The sequence below is a fragment of the Aristolochia californica genome, unplaced genomic scaffold (assembly GCF_029961685.1).
Source record: "Aristolochia californica isolate CCGP_79_NKW_82.1479 unplaced genomic scaffold, dmAriCali1.0.hap1 SCAF_2, whole genome shotgun sequence".
In the NCBI taxonomy this organism is placed as follows: domain Eukaryota; kingdom Viridiplantae; phylum Streptophyta; class Magnoliopsida; order Piperales; family Aristolochiaceae; genus Aristolochia; species Aristolochia californica.
The window spans coordinates 45,162,342-45,183,936 of record NW_027181881.1 but is presented as its reverse complement, the minus strand read 5'-3'; the positions used below and the strand labels follow the sequence as shown (position 1 = coordinate 45,183,936).

Below are 21,595 nucleotides of genomic sequence, written 5' to 3'. Positions count from 1 at the left end.
GTTATAAATTTAATATAAATTTTTTAAAAATAATTAAAGGTTGACCACCTAGGCAATGGGTCCCTTCCCATCACTTCACACCCAACATGGGTTGGGGATAGAGAGGAAGGGTTCGACGCAATGACATGCTCGGTTTTTATTCTCTTGTCTGGGCGGGAAAGTCTAGAGTTGCATCCTCCATCGTCCTTCAGCCCCTGTTTTGCTTTCTCCACGATTCAACAGCACGACTATAAACGTGTTTTTTAAAATCCTTGTCCATCCGAAGAATCTCATGGAAGAGCTTAAATCCCTGATTCCAAACGAGCTCAGAGAATTGATTTACGAGAGCACTCCGGCTACTGTTATCTCGTCGTGTTCGTCGCTAATTGAGTTTTTTCGCCCTTTGCCCCAGTTTCAGAGGGTGATGAGTTTCTGCCTTTTTTTTTTCGTTTGTTCTGTATTTCTACCATTTTCTGTTTAACGTTTTTCTCCTGCTTGTCTTTGATAGGTTGTTAGGGAATTGTCAGACCCGGAAATGGCTCTTTGCAGGAAGAACACGGCGTCTGCTTTGGATTTTAAGAGAAAAGGAAATGAGTGCTTTTCGAGCGGAGATTTTGCCAGGGCTGTAAGCTTTTACTCGCAGGTGAGAGAGTTCTTTCTTTTATATACATGAAGTGTTTGAACTTTTTTCGCCTTTTTTGCTGTTCGCTTTTTACTTGTCACCTCTTCTGGTAGTGAAACCATTGGTAAATTGTTCGAAGAGGTTTTGGAATATCAAGTTTGAGCGAGCAGATTTTTCCAGCTGCAGGTTTTGTGTTGAGGCTTTTATTAGTTTTTACGGTGGCTACCTAGCTGCTGGGTGCTGTTCCAAATCAATGTTGCTCACTCAAGTGGTGTCTTAGGTTCAATATACTTGTTATTTAGTGTGGTACTTTGCTTCACTTAAAGTGCCTCTAATTCCTTTTTTGCTTGGCAAACAGGCATTGCGATTTGCACCAATGAAGACCGATGATATAGACAAGAAAATGGTATCAACTGTTTATGTGAACCGAGCTACTTCCATGCATGTGAGTCAGTTTCCATCGGTATATTCTGTCTTCTGTTATATTCTGGTAATATAATAGCAGACTCTGGTTTAAAAAAAATATATGATTGTACCGTTTCAAAATATTAAAACCAATACTACATTTCACTCCAAAGAAGCAAAGTTTTGAATTCACGAACAAAAAAGAGATCTAACAGAGTGTTTCAAGTCTTCACCTTCCGTCTTTCATGTGTATTCGAACCTATGGTTATTTCATTCACTCTCATGCCAAGTAATTCTTAATGCTTCTTATACCTACATATGAAACTGTGGTGGATTCTTTCCACTCTCAGTAGCTTCAACTGTTCACTTGTTGCTCTGATCAGAAAATGGAGCTTCTAGTGGAGTGTATCAGAGACTGCAACCGAGCAATAGCTCTTGCACCTTGTTATTCAAAGGTAAAAATATTTCTGATCCTCACTCTTTTTTGTGGCCTTTTTATCATCTGTCAAATGTTTTCTCTACTTCTTCTACTTGCTTTGTTGACTGCTGTTATAAAGATGACAGAAAAAAATATATCTTAATGGATTTTATCCTATTATTCATTTATATGCATCATTAATAAAACTGTGGGAAAGATGCACAAGGATATATGTGTGTCCACTTTTAGGATCGTGAGTAACTGTAACATTGAGTGAGGGTTTTCATGTGTTTTTTCCAATTCCGCTAAATCGATTCAATACATGTACAAAATGCTTTAATACTTATATATTTAGCCTGTTACCTGTGTGTAAATGAGTAATAACATAAAGAGATATAAAGTTAAGCCATTGAAAATCCCATTCTTCTGTTTCTTCTTGAGGCCTGAGTTTCTTTTTGAAGCATCATAGCTAGATGGATCGAATAGGTGTACGATATTTTCCTGTAGCATCCACTGCTAATGCGTGGAAGGTTCAGCTTTCTATGTGGATAGAGGCAACACCTTTTGCATCTTTTAAAGGATTCATATAGGTGCTGGGTCCTGAGGACAAGGATGGCTAAAGATCAAAATCTAAAGGTGCCAAGGTAGTACAACCAACAAACATGTTTTAATACTATTATTGCAGACCAGCCAAGAATGCCAAGATCTTCCTTTTCTCATCTGCTTTTTCTGGATGCGCACACAATTTGTCATTTGGGCTGCAACTAAGGGCTTGACACATGTAATCAAATTGGTCCCAGATTTGTTCCAGTTTAGAGTGATAGGCTTGAATAGACAGATCGAGATCTTATCTTACATTTGTTAGGGAGGAGTGAAAAAAAAAACATTTCCATATTTTTGTAATCAAGAATTTGGATATACAATGGTCTTTACCTGTATTTGTTCTGTTTAATAAGCAACGGTCAATGAGTAATTTTTTCCAAATCCATAGAAATCTAAGGATTTTTGTTCTATTTCTATTTGCAAAAGAACATATAAAGTGGCAAACCAGGTAATTGTGTAACTTGCCAGCCATACCCACTTCCAACTTGCATTACTCTTACATATAGCTTTTCTACTTGCCATCTTTCGAAGTTTTTCCATATTGTCATCTTTCATGGATGTGCATAACCTGGCTTCTGGATTATCTCCAGTGGCTTTAAATTTTGACATGCATTGCAGTCAACATTCTGTTAACAGGCATGGTATAGAAGAGGTCAGGCCAATGCATCTTTGGGAAACTATGATGATGCCATACATAATTTGAATGTTGCTTTGATTATGGAGACATCCTCCTCTGGAAAGAGCCAAATTAAAGGTGAAATTGCCTCAATGTTAAACCATCGACGTAGCGGAATTGAGAGAAGTAGCCCCAATAGTAAAGGCTCCAAGAAGGATGTAGGACCATGTGGTATCTCTCTTTCTTACTGTCTGTTGCTGTATTTGATATCTCTTTCTTGATGAATAGCTAAATAGTGCAGCCAAGTCTTGGGACTCTAATTTTTCCCCTCGACCTTCTGCTCTTCTATTCTCCTTTAATTTGAGGGGTAACTAGAAGATGATTTATGTCATTATCTTATTATTTCCTCTTGGAGAACCCATTGAGCTCTTATGGAGCTTGATTACAATATCTTTTATAATGTTACTGCAGTGGGAACCTCATTTAGTTTCTTGCCAGTTTGAAGTGGCTCTTCTTAATATCCTCCCCATATTGGTGTATGTGTGTGGTGTGTGTAGGGGTGTGTGTGTGTACTATAAATTTTTTCGATGCCCTTTGTTCAGTCTAGTATCTGGTTTATGAGGTTGTAGTGAGAAGCTTTTCTTTATTGGTTTCTTTTTTATTTTTAATTTTTTATATGAAAAGGTAGGGCTGGAGTGAAAATTAGTGGTCATGGTGTAGCTTGAATTTTTTTTCGGATTTTTTAAATAACATAGGTCATATATGACAGTTGAGGAGAACAAAATGCATTACAACACCAGAAAAAGGAAGGGGTATGATTTCATCAGATGACATTCCTCCATCTTCATTAATTCATTCTGAGAAACCTTATGCTGCGGTATGGATTTATAATCCCTCTCTTGTTTGTTGTTTTTCTTTTTTTCAAATCATATATGTCATCTTTTGCATATAGGAGGCCCCACTTCTGTTATTCGTCTCTCTTTGCAGAAATAGTGGTTCATGTCCATTATCACTTCTGGACTTTGAAACATGTTCAGCTGAGACTTAGGTCTAGGACTTCAAAAGCACTGGTTCCTAAACTAAATGGACATTGCACATCATGAATCATCAGATATTTCAGCATTATGGTAAATTTGAATGTTTCTTACTTGGGTGGCTTGTAGGTTATACTGAAGCAATGTCGAGAAACACACTGCCATTTTTGCTTTGTTGAACTTCCAACCGATATTGTTCCCTGTTCTTTCTGTACAATATCATTGTACTGTTCCGGGTATTGCCAAGAACAAGCTGGAGGAAGTCAGTCTGTTGACAATCATATTGAAGTTACCGAGAATGAGAAGTTACCTGTGAATGTTCAGAAATATATGCATGAAATAATTTTTCAGAGTAATGAAAATGTTGAGGGATCCACTGAACACATGCATGAATGTGGTGGTGCCAATTGGCCTGTTGTTTTGCCACCTGAAATTATTTTGTCAGGTCGAGTTTTGGTGAAGTTCATGGAGACAAAGAGGTGTTCAGTCGAGGGATTTGAGCCTGAGGAAAGCTTGGTGGTGCTCTCTTTCTCTACCTCTATCCATTTATCTATCTACCTACCTATCTTTGTTATGCTTTTTTCTTTTGACCAAGAATGTGTTATTTATATTCATGAAAAAATATTTATGTCCAAATGAAGACTTCAAGTTTATTATTACTCCAGAAAAGAAAGTACTTCGACCTATTCTAGTGAGTACAAGCCTAATGCTCTACATAATTCCATTAGACTAGCAACCAAGAGTTGCAATACATTTGTACTTTTATGCAATTTACCTAAGTTTGAATGATATGAGGTATATTTTTGCTAACAAAGTAATTTCTTACTTGAGTTGGTGAAGGATTTCAAATAAATTCACGATTTTCATTATCTCTAAAATCAATGTCTTAAAGTATGGATACTTGTCCCCTTTAAGATCTCCTTGTTACCCTGTGAGAGAAACATCAAAAAGATCCCTGAAATCTGAATGATCAACTTTAAATCCTAATTCTCTTATAGAAACTGCAGTAACTATGTTCTCTTTCGAAATTCTTGGGCTTGAAGCTTTGGCAAAAGGCCTATAGAAAGGTTATACTGGTTGCCTCTTTTTTCATGTTTAAGGGAACCAAGCAAACCAAAATCACAACTAATTATGGTCAAAGGAATTTTTAGTTGGACATGCATCTTCTGTCATTTCATGCATATATACTGTAATTTGGTGATTCTGTATTTGTGTACGTTGTATGAAGAATTTAGATCATGGCTATTTGTTCATCATCTGTTTATCTTCCCAATTCTGAAGAAGGCTGATTGAGTCACTTTCTGGTGTAGGATCTTTTGCACAATTATGCCTTAATGCTCGGTGAAAGAAAATTGGAGTTGCACGCACATCTATTCAGTTGTACTCTCTTACTGTCTTGAGCACTCCTGTGGCTCAAGATATCCATTCTGTGGGGCATCTGCTTCAAAGGTATGCTCAAATATTCGTTTTAGTATTAGTTGTTGCTTAAAGGTTGCTCATGTAACACTACGAACGGAGAGAGACTCTCTGAAGCTTCACCTTTTCTTTTTCCTCTTATAGGTCCAAGTAGTTGGATTTTGATGTTACTGTGCCAAGTTTCTTGGTTCTAACATGATATATTTATAAAAAATGATATATTAAAGCTACTTTATTTACTGAAATTTAGTTCATATGCACAGAATTATATCCTAGGTTAGAACATGATCAAAGTAGTGAAATATTTATGTCAAAAGGTACCCTTCTAAGTGAGTTATTGTGATAAAATTAGAATATAATTTTAGTCTTATTTGCCATAACCTCCTCTTATTGTGTTTAATTTCAGTTTATACTTGTAATTTCCCTGATTAGTAGAAGTTGTAAATAGCAGAGAGGAACTTGAGAAGATCAAGCGGGACAGCCTCCAGTCCCTTTCATTCTTCTCTGGATCTCCCTCATGCTTGCTCTTTCCTTGCACTTTTATCTCTTCATCTATTCTTCTTTTTCTTTGTTATGAAACACTAACAACCTTTCTTCTCTCTGCTTACTTCTTTATCTCTGGTTTCTTTCCCCTTTAGCGAAGCTTTAACCAGTTCAAATAGAAACTAAGGGCTACAGTTACATGATGCACCAGAAAGACAATATTAACAATATATGAATAGAAGTAGCCAGTACACAAAGAAATTAAATGTGAGCTACATCTTCTTGAGCTGCCATGGAGCAAGATCTGGTGATCAGGGAAATGCAATGCTTTACACTTCTAAGCTGTAAAAGTTAGTTATTTCTGCAGTGATATTAATGTAAAAAAAATCTGATGTATTTGTATTTTTGAATCTTTCATGCAGTTGATGATACTCATATCTCAAATAAAGATAAACTCAATGGCGGTTATCCGCATGAAGTCATGTGATGCATATGCAGCAAAAGGGGCATCAACTACTAATATTGAACAGGTTCATGTTTGGCTGATTTTAACATTTATTATTAAAGTGTTTACTAAATTTGTCTGGCTGCCTTCCATTTATTTCTGAAGTGCAGTTAGGACTAGTAAAAAGCTTAATGTTCCTGAAATTGGGAAGATAATGGTATTAGATTGTGGACATAAAGGTGTATGAGATGGTCCTAATTGGGTCCTTTTTCTGGAAGAAGTTGATATGGTTGGAATAAAATCATAAATCCTTAGAGTGATCTCATAAATATTACAGTTTATAATCAGTCTAAATCTGAATATATGATAAGATTCAACTTGTGGGGTTTAATTTTCCCTTTTTTCCCAGTTTAAACCTGTAAGTTAATATCTGGCCTTTGGTTCAGAGTTGAACAGGCATTGGGTTCATCTTGGTACTACATTTTTTTGTTTGACAGGTCAGGGTAGGCCAAGCTATCTATTTGATGGGTAGTTTGTTCAACCATTCTTGCAAGCCAAACATTCATTCTTATTTCCTTTCACGTACACTTTTTATCCGTTCGATAGAATTTGTTCAAGCTGGATCTTCCCTGGAGCTGTCATATGGTCCACAGGTATGTGTAGGCCTTGTTTTTGGACTTGAGTCTTTTGAAGCTTACCTCATAGATTGATCTTATTTATATTTGTGTGCTATATAGGTTGGGCAGTGGAATCGTGAGGAGAGGCAACAACTACTACAAGAACAACACTCATTCAAATGTAACTGTAGTGCTTGTTCAGAGCTAAATCTTTCTGACCTTATTATACATGCTTTCAGATGTGTGAAACCAAACTGCTATGGTGCTGTCTTAGTGGATAATTCCTTGAAAGAAATGAAGTTTCCTCGATCAGTAAGTGAAGCTCCTTCCATTATTTTTTTCCTTCATTGCTGTGTTTGAGTTTTGTATGGTTGCTTTCAGTCTATAGTGCTCAAATTTCACAATTGTACTCTTGAAAATATAAACGTTTCAGTAGTTGATTATCACGATAATTTATTGTAGTGGCGCCAACTGGAATATTGGTGGGTCTAATATGTGAAGGGCCATTTATTCAATATCCATCAGATGCTCCTTTCCAAAAAATAAGTAACATTAATAAAAAGTAAGCTGGTCTTTTCCAAGGTGAATAAGCAAAATGGAGGGAAGTACTAGATCTGGGGGAAAGCTAAACAGAGGAAAGAATCAGTGCCTAGATTCCTGTTCTGGTGATTTCAAGCTTGTACATCCAAGCTAAATCTTTGATTACAGAACGAAAAAAAGTTTTTTTTGTTTTTGTTTTTGTTTTTGAAAGAGTAAAACAAGTTCAAAAGATTGTCTTGAAAATTTCATAGAAACCAAGCTATTCCTCTTTCATGGCGGTTCCTGTTCGCTGCCTAATTAACGACTGACTAAAATTCTGGTGAAGCTGTCTATCCAGGTGGTTTTCCTGACATTGGGTTTGGTTCGGAAGCTCGCGAGCCGGCTTGTTAATGGGCTTGGGAGTCAGGAGCGGGAGCGCGGGGGGGGTTCTTCCCCTCGTCTCTACCGAGTCCCTCCCAACCCCTTCTATGGCCGCCTCTGTACCAAGGTTCGGTAAAACTCTACTCGTTAACTCAAACGAACCTTATCTGGATTTCGAACCGTCGCTTGCAAACCGGCTCAGTTTGATGCCACCCCTACTCACACCATCTCTAAACAATTTTCCTCTTCCCACTTTTTCTCTTCTTCTCCTAACCAAGCTCTCTATGTGCTAAGGCCGTAGAACTTAACAAAGAATGACCTCCTGAGGTACCAAGATTGAGAAATATGGGGGGGGCATTCTAGATTGGATGCCACGGTACAAAGAAGTCCGGAATACGATGGTGTCCCGTTCCATTAGAAGGTTAGGGCATTTTTGGAATAGAAAAGCCCGACTATTTTTCCGTTATTTTCCATCTTCCTACCCCTCCAGCGAGAAACCTAATCTTTGCCCATCCTTATTGCGATTTTGCAATTCTCCCGCGCTCTTTTTCTTAAGATCCGACCCTCATCTCTTTGGCCGTAACTAGAATCGCCTGCTTTTTCTCCTCATTTTTCACTGTTGTCGAGCCTAGTTAGTTGCTGCCAACTTCGAGCGGGTAAACTCTCTTGGTTTTGATTTTCCCTCATGAATCTCCAAAGGAAAGGTCAGTAAGTTTCTTTTTACTCTTTATGTGTTACAATTTGGGTTTTTGTTAGTAATATGTTTCTGCTTTTTTTAAATTGTTAAGATTGTCCCCGTTGTCATTAAAAACTAGTTATCTTTTAAACTTTGATTTCTTATTGGCTTACAAACGATTGCCTCTTCTGTAAGCACTTTAAGTAATCTGTGAATGATAAGAAGCCCTAGGTGTGTGAGTTTAAATCCTTTACTTTTCCTGGTAACATTGTGCTTTAATGATTGCGTTTGGCTTGAGTAATTTATTCCGTAACCCTATGGATTGCAAATTGTTTTATGGGGTTCTTGTTTGCATTTTCATGCTGACATTACTAGCGTTAATTACTTTTTAAGCTAGATAGAGAAGTATTTTAGTTTCTGTAGTGATTCATGTGAGAGCTTGAAAGGTGAAGTCTATGTCGGACCGAAGTGGCGCTAGGCCAGGGTTGCGGGGACGGGTTTTGAGGGGAAAAGGAAATGGGGAGGGGATGGGGTTAGATTTCCTACCCTGTCTTGGGTTTTTTTCCCCTCAAGTTTGGGGTTTCGGTCTCAAAACCCTGACTTGAACCTGACCCATGTCCACCCCTAGTTGTATCTTCTTTCCTTCTCTTTTCCCTCTCTTGAAGCCCCAAATTTTCAATTCGAGAGTGGTTCTCTGAGTCTGAGCTCCACAGCTGTTCCCTCTGTTCTTCTCCCCAACCTTATGGTTTTTTGATTGAGATGGGTTGTGGGCATTCTAGATTGGATGCCACAGGACAAAGGAGTCCGGAATACGATGGTGTCCCGTTCCATTTAGAAGATTAGGGCCTTTTTGGAATAGAAAAGCCCGACTGTTTTTCTGTTCTTTTCCATCTCCCTACCCCTCCAACGAGAAACCTAATCTTTGCCCATCCTTATTGCAATTTTGCCATTCTCCCGCGCTTTTTTTCTTAAGATGCGACCCTCATCTCTTTGGCCGTAACTTGAATCGCCTGCGTTTTCTCCTCATTTTTCACTGTTGTCGAGCCTGGTTAGTGATAGACCCCAAATTAGTGTTACCTACTCTAGAAGGAGTAAACAAAAGAATAATTAGAGGGTGATTAATGGGTCAGGGGCATTTTGGAAATTTAATTAATGGGTCAAGGGCATTTTGGAAATTTAATTAATGTTAGCGATTTCAGAGGGAATTTAGGGGGGAACGAAGGAAGATGGGGGCATCGTGTCGTTTTGTCTTCTGAGTGTGGCTCACAGGGAGAGTACTGGTCTCTCGAATACCAGGGTTATCGGCTGCGATTTTCCGGCGAGTTGTCCATTTATTTCGACAGTGGATTTCCCCTTTTTTTGGCGTTGGTAGTATTGGAGGTATTTCTGTTCGAGTTCGATGATTTCGACAAGGAAGGAAAGGTTCGTCTTCCTTATTTCTGTTTGCTTTTGCTGGAGAATCGTTATTTCTGTTTGGGGTAGAACAACTAGCTGAAATAGAGGTAACTAGTTGTTCTTGCTCCAGTTAAGAAATGTCCTAGTCACCAAAGTCCCAACCCAACAACAACCGCCTGTAAGAATAGACAATGAAAAATACATTTAAGTCATTATACATGAGGGCATTGAGACAAGTGCATTTGCACATAAAATAATTTTTGAATTTACATATGTAAGCAACTACTAATCTAACAAATAGGAAGGAAAGAAAGATTCTGTGTTGCATTATAGCTGTTAGGTACCCTTTTATTGTATACAATTAGGTAGGTCCTGATGAAAAAAGATATAAACAGCTTTCTAATATGTATAAAGTTTTTTTTGTAGAGAAATGTAATATAAGTAAAGCTGACTTGAGTGACCAGCTCTGTGGTTAAATCTTTCCTTTGAGGTGTTTTTTGAGTCATTTTTCAATAAAAGGAAACTGTTTTGAAGGAACTTAACTGAGAAAAAATTTGAAAATGTCTTTATGTTCCTTAGAAATAGAATTTACATGTTAAAATTTTAATTTTCCTGCTTATATCTTTCCTGGTACTTTCTATTTCCTGCTGACTGGCAATGAAGACAATTTTTTTTTTTTGCTTCTGGGGCAAAATGTGGTTGCCATTATGCAATTTTTAATTGATTTATAAATTGTGCAAGAAGTTGGGAAGAAGAAACATAAGGATTTGGATGATTCGTTTTTCATTCTCTTATTGGTTTGGTCATTATAGTAAACATGATAAAGACCATTAAGGTATTCATCAATCCAAAGATGGAACTCCATTTTCAAGGTCAATAACAATACTTTAAAGTGGATACTACATTAAATCGGGATATCTAACTAGAAAAGAAAGATAAAACCTTATGTTTTCACGTTTTGTTGAGGTTGGCTTGAAAATAATTAAATGCTTAAAATTCTTCGCGGCTTTGAGGATTGTGGCAAGAGGCTAATTAGCAAGCCCTGGAAAAGCTTCAGTAATAACCCTTGATGGTTTATTGTGCCCATGCTTTCTTTAATTTGTGCTTTCCAGGGTTCAAAATCAAAATGCATTTAATATCTTAATGATGTTGATGGTTCTCCTAGAATGATTGCAGCAGATGGTGGTTTACACTTGTGTGATGAGAGTTGGTGGATCACAAACTAATCTTCTACTGAAATGTAGCATATAAGAGCAGACACTGATGAGTGGCTGAACTATCCAAAACTACCCTTTTCGGCAATAAGGTACTAGTGATGTTGGATGTTGAGGAAGAAGTTTTTTTTATAATACAAGAATTGGAGAATAAGATATTTGAACGTTTTTTTCTTCGTTTTATTCATCTTAACTTCTCAGTGAAATCAACATTTTGGTACCTCCATACTCCTTTTGTATTTAAAATTTTAAAATTCTCTGAGCAATCAACTATGTAAGATTCATGTTATAAGAGCATTGGATCAATTATTGCAGCTGCTGTTTCAAAAAATTGCTAGAGTACCCGGTAAATCAATTATTATTCTCACACATTCCCGACATTTTGGCCTTACTTTTCAATCTCCTTGCATTCATTATCTTTTATTTTCTTTGGTTTTTGAAAAGAGAAAAAGGAGAGAGAAAGAGAGAAAGAGAGAGAGAGAGAGGAGTTCACATTGAACTCTCTGAACCAGGAAAAGAGTTTTACATGATCTAATTCCACAGGTGAAGGAAGAGAACCATTTGAATTCCAGCTGATGGCTTGAATCTCGAGCATGTCATGTCCATCAACAGGTTTCACCGGGAGCAATAAAACAATGGAAGGTCAACTTCCAGAACAAGCACTTTATGCTTTTTCTTGATTTTCTTCAGTGATCATTGCCATGACGGAATCCATTATTCAGCATTCATTGGACAAACTTGGTTAACCTAGGTCAAATCAAGGAGCTGGTGGTTGCAAGATAATTGCAATAGACAAGAGAGAACATTGTTTTTACTCAGGCTCAACAGATTCTCAGTTTTCTGTACAAGTAATTATGTTGTCGTTTGAAGCAAATAGTTGATGAAACAATATCAGCTCTTTCTCTACACATAATTGAGAAATACCAAATGCTTACAGATGATATGTCCTGAATGCCTCAAAATTCAATAAAATACCGAAAATTTTGATGCATGTTGAAAACAGAATGATGTCTTGTTAGTACGGGCTGATTGAAGCGGCCTAGTTTTTATGTTTCCTGGGTTTGGAAACAATGCTCATGCATCTTCCGGGGAAGAGGAATCCCAGTATTCCCACGGTGTCATTTTCCATGCTCTGTCTTTATTTACTCCATCTTTCTTCTACAGTGTATCTTAGATCAGGTGCTTCTATATGGTTGCTGATAATTTATGCGGGAGGGAGGATCATAATTCATTGAGTTAACCGATCACAAAGAATTTTTTAGATTTATTTGTGGAGAAGAAAGACCTAACAAAGGCAACAAAGTGAAATGGCAAAGTTTGCTTTGATTAGTTTAGAGTGTTTTTTGGCCTTGTCTCAGTAATTAGGGTAATCGATTATATGAGTTTTACATGAATGGAAGGTGTAGAAGGATTGCTCATTGACATGACTATATCTTCAGGAGGGTTTGGATCAGTTTTTTTTTATGGTAATTAGCTTTTGGATACAGGTTACCTAATCCATGACATTTTCCCCTAGTGGAAGCATACCCCATTTGATCCAATCATTGATCTCATGCGAACAAACTAGGATATGAATAGCTATTGTTCACCTACAACTGTGGTAGATGGGAGCAAGGCAACAAATATTATTTAAGTGTATAATTAGCTTCTTCTTTTTTTTTAAAAAGAAAAAGAAAAAGTCTCTGGCCTAAAAGATTCATCACTGAAAGTTAAGAGAGGCAATTTCTGGTTGATTCTAAAGCTTACACATGGATTGCTCTGTTGTGAAGCTATCTATATTTCTATATCATGTCAAAAGGTATGAAAAGACAATGTGATATGATCACAAATAATAAAACCCTAATATGTTTTAGATGATAAACGTTCTATGCATTCTCCTAAATGAAGATACTCTTGAAATTTCTCTCATTAATCTTATAGTATGATACAGAATATATGTTGCTGATGTTAACGCTTCCAAACCTCAAAAAAAAGTTAAAAGTAGATACACATTCCTGCCCTTTTTCAAACTGTTAAGGGGCAGAAATACAATATATGGACCTTTTTATAGTCCAGAGTAAGATATATGGCCCAAGGCTCACTTGTCAAAGCAATAAAGGGAACCACTCAGGCCCAAATCATGAAGGAATCAAGCACAAAAATGAATAGCAATTCAGAAATCAACATCTTTAAGTTGACCCAGACATAGCAACTTAGTTAATCATGTATAGCAGCGTGAGGCTAATTCTCTTCCAACCACAGCGAGAGGGTTGAACAGGAGAGACAAATCCTATTCAACTCTACCTGAGAGATTGAATGAAACAGAGAAGAAATATAATTCATGGTGATCAATTATTATGTTCATCAATGATATGAAAATGGTAAGTGAACGTTGATACCCTTCTGTTCACTAATGGCCTAGGTATGTTCTTCTTGAAGGGAAAAACAAAAATTGAAAAGGGGTACATGAATATAGAGCAGTCCAGGGCTCCCCCATCCCTTAACCAAGTTTCTGTTTTAGGGAAAGGAATCTGGGTGTGGGATGGTTTTAGGTATTGACAAAGGCATGGATGTTGACCCATCAACAAAAGGGATAATACCAAACAAATCCATGTCAAGAGCCAGGATTAAGAATTCAAGTGGGTTTGCTTGTGCCTGATTATTGTATTGATTTGGTTGAAAGGGAAATAAGCAAAAGAAATGAAGATGTTTTTATCAAAGCAATGAGTTGTCAAAGTAAACTCTCAACTCCTCCCTTGTGTGTGTGACATATTTAAACGAACCCAAAGACAAAACTCTATCAATCTTCGTTTTTTATTCAAGGAAGAAGCCTTGTCAATAACTTATTTATTGCTGGGTTTGTTGGGTGCCTACATCTCCCAAAGAGCCCAATCAAGGGCCAATCAGAGAGTACAGCCGGTTGGGGAGTGGAGTAGGAGTCAGGGATTCTAGTGGCTTCCTGGCTAGGGACCCACTCTCTCTCTCTCTCTCTTTTGTTTTTCTTCTCTTTTCAACCCCACACATCCTTTTGAGAATTGAGACATGTTTGTGGGATTAGGATCTTCTGTGCCTCGGATGAAATTTACAGTTGGTTCTGTGTGTTACTGCTGCAAGACGATTGAGAAAGAAAGAAAGAGAGAGAGAGAGAGAGTTGAGGAGAGTGATCTGTTGAAGAACAAAGACCATAGTTTCAGTCGTATAAATAGCCTGAAAAGAGCCTTCTTTAATCCGTTTCGGCTTGCTTCCCTCTCTTGGGTTTAAGTTTGCAGAAAGCTTCACATGGGGGGCTGTGTTGTTCTACTTCTACTTGCTAGGATAGGACAGAGTGGAGTTTGATTCAGTTGCCTCTGGTTCAGTTTCTTCTTTCTTCCTATTTGTTTCTGAAGAGGGAGAAAGAAAATTCCAGACGGATTTAGTGTTTTGTTTTCTTTTTCTGCCCGTGCTTCTTCCATTATTTCAAGCGTTTCGCCGGAAGGGTACTTTGGCAGAGGTTTTCGAGGGGTACAGAGGAAAACAGAGCACATGTGAAGACTTTTTTCGTGGAAGTGAAGATGAAATGAAGACAAATTCTTGCATGGCGGGTAATAGAGTTGGAGAGACTGGGCTGTCAGATTTAGGAGCCTCAAACCAACATATTGCTTATGGGGTGCTTCATGGAATCCCACCTCCTGCAACAAATTTCATGTAAACTTTTTCACTCCCCTCTGTGGATTGCAAATAGTTTATATTAGTCCCTTTAATCCGTTTTTCTTCATTTTCTCCTTCTTCTGTTCAATTGAATCTCTAAAGATTTTGTCCTTGAGACGAATAAGGTTTTTTCTAGTCTCGCTTGATTTTTATCGAGGTTGTTTTTCATGGGTTTGCCTCTGCTTTTACTCGTTCAGTTCCTTCAATTCTTCCCCCGGCTTGGGTTTAGTTTATTCGTTTTTTCGTCTTTCTTAATCGATTCTTCTTCTTGTTCTTTTCTATCGGATAAGTATCTATTATACCTAATGAGATAACGAGCTAATCCAACCATGGATTCTGTGTTTTTCTATTCCATCGGTTATCTTCTCCTCTCCCTTTCTTCTTTTTTCATCACTTTTTGTCTTTTCAGAGAAATCTGCTGACCGGTATTCAATTTGGGTTGTTAAACAGTGATCAGCAAGCATCTGCTTTTGAATTCGGGGAGCTGGAAGAAGCTCTCGTTCCCAAACTTCTACAAGGAGTCGAGACCAGGCAGGACGAAAACAGAAAATGTATGATTCTATACCTTCTCCTCTTGCTGACGTTTTAGGAGAGAGAGACCTGTAACTGGTTTGAAATTGTCTACACAAGGGAGTATTCTTTTTTCTTCACAGTAATCATTCTCTCCCAGAAAACTTAAATGGTGTGGTGCGTCAAACATGGAAACCTGTGCTCACCCGGTTTAACTCGCTTTTCTCCTCTCAGTACAAAAGAAGGATGATCGACTTTTCGAAATTCGAAAATCTGGGTCCCCATAATCCTTTTCTGCTACTTTTATGCTTTCGATTCTGGGATTTGGTTTTCTGACCAGCTTTTGATCATCTTTGAATATTTCTCTTTGCAGCTCTCTTCGCAGTCAGACCACCTACGCTTGAAATCTTCCCTTCATGGCCAATGAGATATCAACAACCTACACCCAGAGTAATCACTGCATCCGCTTCCCTTCACCCTTTCCTTGTCATGGGGTTTCATGATCCTGGTTTTAGTTTTCGAGATTTTGTTTTGGTTATTTTTAGGGGAATTCTCAGTCGGCTGAAAGCACTGATTCGGGCTCTGCTCAGAACACTATCCAGCTGGAACCAGAATCTCCAATCAGTAAAAAGGGGCCAGATCAATCTACTGTGCAGAACCGGCAACTAAAAGCAGAGATGGCGAGTGCCCGATCACCAAATCATCAACCCAAAGCCCAAGAAAAGGTGGAAGTGGCATTTTTCATTTCTGAGCATCACAATTTTGTGATTTTCCACCATCATTAATTCTTCCTTCCTCTTAAGCTCATGCTGACACTCCGGGGTTATCTCGTCTTAGTATTAGCCAGTATCATCATTTCCTGATTGGGATCGAATCTCACTCTGGTAAACCCTTCGAAAGCCCCATAATCTCAGTTTTCAGTCGTAGCCAATGGAGAGAGAACGGAGTGTGACCAGTGACCAGTGACCACTGACCACTGACCACTGACCACTGACTACTGCCCTGTGAAGGTTCTAGCCATCATCATTCACTGGCTAAAATCTCTCTCAGAAGATTCTACGCTTTTGTTGCCAAACTCCTGTTAAAACCCAAATCCCCAAACACAAGTAAAGGGCACTGGTTATTAGCAACTTTTGTGTAGACAGAATCATTGCTTCTCTCTCAAAACCATGTCTGAAATCTCCAAACCCAAGAAAAGGCTGACTGCTTTCAGTACACTCTTCTCAGCATCACCGCCTTCGATCTGAAAACCTCAAATTTATGTTAACTTTATAATCCATGCGAACTTCAAGGCATCTGCTATTAGTTTGGAGGGAACTCAGGCTACATTGAGATTCAGCTTTACTGCGATTTTCTACGTCAAAGACAACGAAACAAATTCTAAACTCATTTCTAACATGAAGTTTTAGAAAAAATAACGATAAATGGATTTACCAAACTGATTTTCGTTTTTTATTCCTTTATTGCTTTCGTGTTGCAGAGGAAGGGAGCTGACGGCTCTAAGATATTAGATGCAAAGGTCATGAAAACGAGAAAAATCTTATTTTAATTCATTCCTCTGGCAGTACCCAGTGATTAGTTTTTCTAGTTCTTAGTTACTGTTTCTGAACCAACGTAGTACGTGTTTGAATTTCTCTCCTGTCCAGACGTTGAGACGTTTAGCTCAGAACAGAGAAGCAGCAAAGAAGAGCAGACAGAGAAAAAAGGTTGGCTGGAATCTGGATCAATAATATTCAATTTTTCTTTCGAGTTAAACGAAAATTTATGGAATCCCACTTCTGTATGTTGTTTTGGTTTTTTGATTTGCAGGCTTACGTGCAGCAACTGGAATCGAGTAGAATAAAGCTGACCCAGTTGGAGCAAGATCTTCAGAGAGCCAGATCGCAGGTTTGAAACAATCAAAAACCATGTCTCCATTCTTCCCACGTAGATATTTCAGATAAAATAATCAGAAGTTTTGGAAAACGAGGGACAGAGAGAAAGTTTGAGAGTTTCCTTTTTATATATTTTCATATCTGAAACAAACTGGTTGCCTTCATGTCTCTTCACTTTCAGGGTTTGTTCTTAGGAGGAGGTGGTTCAGGTGGCAATGTTACCTCTGGTAATTTCAGACATTTCAAGACTCCTCTTGGCCGTGGATTCTTAAACTGACAGAAATGCTCTTGTAGAACAGAAGTCACACTAGGGATACAATAAAGAAAAGTAACCATGTGTCCGTAGCCAAACATACTAAATTCGCTGCTGATTATACTTGAAAGAACAATTTTACCCTTGTTAATTCTTAATATCCCGCGACGTATAGTAAATATAGAACGCATCGTCGTTCATTTTGTGAATCTTGTTACTGCTTACAGGCGCAGCGATATTCGATATGGAATACGCAAGATGGTTAGATGAGAACAACAGGCATATGTCTGAGCTCCGGCATGGTTTGCACGCGCACTTGGGAGATGGAAACTTGAGGATAATAGTAGACGGATGCCTAGCTCACTACGACGAGATCTTCCGACTGAAAGGCGTCGCTGCCAAGTCCGACGTCTTTCATCTCATCACCGGCATGTGGACGACTCCCGCGGAGAGATGTTTTTTGTGGATGGGTGGCTTTCGGCCTTCTGAGCTAATCAAGGTTCGAAACCGGGAAACTTTTTATCTCTCTTCTTTTCTGGGCGTTTTATGCTTTTGCCCGATTACTGTTTGATGCGTGTTCTCGATGGTGATGGGCATGTGGGGTGGTTGATCAGATACTAATGCCCCAGTTGGACCCGCTAACGGAGCAACAGTTCATGGGCATCTGTGGCCTCCAACAGTCCTCACAACAAGCGGAGGAGGCCCTCTCCCAGGGCTTTGAACAGCTCCAGCAGTCTCTTGCTGATACAGTCGCCAACGGGTCTCTGAACGATGGCAACCACGTTGGAGACGACTACACGAGTCAAATGGTTCTCGCCCTTGGAAAACTCGCCAACCTTGAAGGATTCGTCCGTCAGGTTCATTCTCTCTCTCCTATGACTTCTTTCTACTTTCACGTTTCAGATCCAATTGCTTAGGTTGCAGGAAGGTTGAGACATCACTGCCAGTTCCTGTTTATCTCTTCTTTTGACCTTTTCTTAATGGGTACTTCTCCTTCTCCTGTGAACAAAATATACCAAATCTGATTGATGGAAACGATTCAGACAAAAAAAAAAAAAAAAAAAAAACCCATCATGAAACAACCACCTCAAATGGAACCCACAACACCTCCCGGAGTAAAAAACAAATACATAAAAGAAGGGGGGTTGAGATCCGATTTCCGGAGCAGAAGCTACTTTGTTAGAAGTACATGTGTGCTCTTGATGAAGTCAGAGACGAATATTTCAATTTCCCTAGCAAGCCCAGCATATACGACTCGTTGTCTTTTTCCTCAACAAGATGCCGAAAATTTTGATTTCTGTTTTGTACTTCTTACCAGTCCTCCTCAAACGTCAAGAGCCAGATATGAATAATAAAAGAGAAACTCTTTCTTTAAAATAGAGCTACAGTAGAAAGCAAAGGAAATCAAGGATTATTAACTAAAATGCTTCTTCCTTTGGGTGTTGAATAAACTAATTCATTTCTCTAATGTATGATTGGAAGAGTCCAAATCAGATATGTGGAGGAGAGGTTCCTGAGTTTCAACTCTTGGAATTTAGTCTTGTTTATGCTTTTGTGTTCATATTAGTATCATAATATAACAAGTGACCCGTTTTGAATTTAGTGAGGCCGTTGAACAAATGTGCGCATTGTCTCTATCTTTGGGATCTGTAAAATCAGTCTCTGATTAAAAAATTGGTACGACCTGACTACTTTTTGTTTTATTCAGGCTGATAATCTACGGCAACAGACCCTCCACCAGATGATTCAAACCCTGACCGTCCGGCAAGCTGCTCGGTGTTTTTTGGTCATCGGCGAGTATTCCAACCGATTACGCGCACTAAGCTCCTTATGGGCCTCTCGCCCACGAGAGTAAGCAAACGTTCCTGTTTCTTGAACCAGTGTTTTTTGCAGTAAAATACATCAGAAAGAAGAATTTTATCTTCCATTTATTGTGAATATTGATCAAACTGCTCTAATGGCAACGCTATTACTTCATTGATTTGCTCAACAGGAACGTAATTCCAGAGGAGACTTCATGCCAAACAACCACAGATTTACATATGATCCAACCTGCTCACAGCCATTTTTCAACACTCTGATGGAGCCAATTCGCGGCCATGAAATCCCTCCCCCAGGTGAAAGTTGCTGATCATTTATGAGTAGTTGGTGTAAAGGAAATTATAATATGTAGAAAAGGACGAAGAATACCAAGAAATTTTTCAAGCGGTTACCTTGAAGAAATCCCTCGTCCTGGAAGAATCTTCTTTTGTCTGCCGCGCCTTTTGATTTGTGTTTTTGCTTCTCATTTGAGACAAGCAAGTCATTATCTGAAATACCCACCTGTCAATCACATCCCCTTTACTACCGCGCCATGTGAAGACAATACTGAGGCCTATTCTACTCCATTTAGGAATCTGGTGTGTATGTCACACTATCTTTGTGCGGTGGAGATGTTCTCAGTTATTGGGTTTGTTAGACCAGCTGGGAGGAAGTAGGTTTGGAGTGTTTTCTTTGAGAGAAGTGACATTAGCTCTTCTCCATGAACTTTTTGTCTTCTAGAAGATCCACATAGCAGGGTCCTACAGTAAAAGGCCTGATAAGTGATACAATTGAAGTTCCTCTCAACAGATTGTCAAGCCACAAACAACACTAATGCGAGAAACCAATAGAGTTTTACAATATGGAAGAGTCTGCACGGCACATAGCCAGATAATGAAACACCTACTCACCAATTGTAGTCAGAGTTCTATGACGGTTCAGTGAAGGGGTTTTCTGAATCAGTAAATAAACTATGAAAGGACGGGTCGCCGTTGCACAAGGACAATAAATATTTCAAAGATTTCTCATCCACATGAAACCAGGAGAATCTTCTCATGGCGATTCAGCTAATTCTGGGGCTAAGCAAAGACTTATTTAAATACTTTTCTCAATTAGACAGAGTTGAAACACGAAATGATGCTTAAGGGTAAATTAATACATACAAGAGCGAGTATCCAAAAATTAACTAGAAACTGAAGTTTTAGCTGAATCTACATCGCCAAACAGATACTTTAGATCCTCCCCTAATCCACTAACACTTCGGAACCTCCTCATCGACCCCTTGAAAACCATTACATGTTCTCGCCTGGAAGTTTCATCATCATATTAGGGGCTCAAAATCGCCCCATCCGGTAGCAATGTACCATCCTTGAGCATGTGCTGAAATGAGCCTCTAAATGATGAATGCTATGGAAGTCTATCCGTTACTGGCGACAGAAATTAGTCAAAGCTGCAACTCACGAATTTCCACTTCTGACATTCTGCTGGCCACTACGGTAGTGTGCTTCTAATTGCTGCTCGACGATGTGGTTTTTGCTGCAAATCAAAACAACAAGGTAAGTACCACGGGTGGTTCCATTGGATACAGCAGGGAAACCCATAGACCTATACTGATTGAAAGGGCAAGAACAGAACTCACAAGAGCCAATGCACACAGCCAAGGATGTGACTGCTACCACTAACTCCAAATAATCTGAGCACAAACATAAAGTCAGTTCAGTAGCTAGAATAAGAATGTTCGATTACAAGGTTTCGTAAATAAAGATTTCCAAAATGAAGACATAATACAAGAACTGAACAATATAGTATGCCACAAGGATTTAGAGCAAAGTAAACGTTGCTGATGGGGGAAAAGCAAGTCCATTAAGTATTCACTACAAAATAAGCATACTCGAGATAATACAAATAACAAACTACCTGAGATAGCAATAGGCAAAGATGAAGACTGAATTTTTTTGCCTTAATTGCAGCATCAAGCCAGAGGTGGACTGCACAAAGTTCCCAAGCATGCATAACTTGTACATCCAAAGATTTTCCATCACCGAAGAGAACCAGCAAATAATGTTCTCCTGGAACAGTCAGCGCACAAAATGAAATTGAGAGCAGAAAAGTAGTTCATTTAAGGAAATGAAATGGAGTAATCATAATTATTTCCAGACAATGAAAGGAAGGTGGCTGCCTTCTAGCTAAAGCTTCCTCTTTAGACCAATTTGCTCAAACTTACATTCAAATCCAAGCAAAGAAAAATATGGCCTTTCCAATAAAACGACTATGTCTAGACAGAAGACCTTCCAATCCTAGAACATCCCGTCACTGTTATAAGATAAAGCTAACTCTACAGTACAGAGTCTACAGACGAAATTCAGACAATGTTACCTTTACTGATATAGCAACAAATATTCTTCAATAAGACAAGCAGCTTTGAGGTTGATGGCATTCCCCAACATGCCAAGCGTGAGATGAAACTGCACCAGAGTCAAGAGAACCCAAATCTTGTCGCACAATTTAACTCAAGCTGATGAAACAATCCATCTACTTGCTATGATTTGAACCTCTTAGGCAAATCTAGGTATATCAGGAATTATGGCCTCCAGAAGTGATTGAAGCAACAATAAGCTTGAATGATAATTGAAAGCACAGGAATCCGTTGGATTGATAAAAGAAGGCTC

At 38.6% G+C, this 21,595-nt stretch overlaps 1 protein-coding gene and 1 pseudogene across 3 annotated transcripts; both read left to right on the top strand.

The window, feature by feature from the left end:
• The first annotated feature begins 149 nt into the window (after positions 1-149).
• LOC137956578 (histone-lysine N-methyltransferase ASHR1-like) lies at positions 150-11,049 on the top strand (annotated as a pseudogene).
• A 2,807-nt stretch (positions 11,050-13,856) lies between these two features.
• On the top strand, positions 13,857-19,698 carry LOC137955358 (transcription factor TGA2.2-like). 3 transcript variants are annotated; one of them, XM_068802266.1, is made up of 12 exons: positions 13,857-14,486; positions 14,940-15,040; positions 15,373-15,449; positions 15,590-15,724; positions 16,480-16,518; positions 16,646-16,705; positions 16,809-16,886; positions 17,055-17,100; positions 17,354-17,625; positions 17,741-17,983; positions 18,835-18,977; positions 19,120-19,698. In XM_068802266.1, the coding sequence occupies exons 1-12, from the start codon at positions 14,359-14,361 to the stop codon at positions 19,205-19,207; spliced, it is 1,410 nt and encodes a 469-aa protein (XP_068658367.1). In that variant the 5' UTR covers positions 13,857-14,358; the 3' UTR covers positions 19,208-19,698. The 3 variants fall into 3 exon arrangements, with proteins under 3 accessions (XP_068658367.1, XP_068658365.1, XP_068658366.1); XM_068802264.1 differs by having other exon boundaries at positions 15,545-15,724; XM_068802265.1 differs by lacking the exon at positions 16,480-16,518 and having other exon boundaries at positions 15,545-15,724.
• The last annotated feature ends 1,897 nt before the right edge of the window (positions 19,699-21,595 follow it).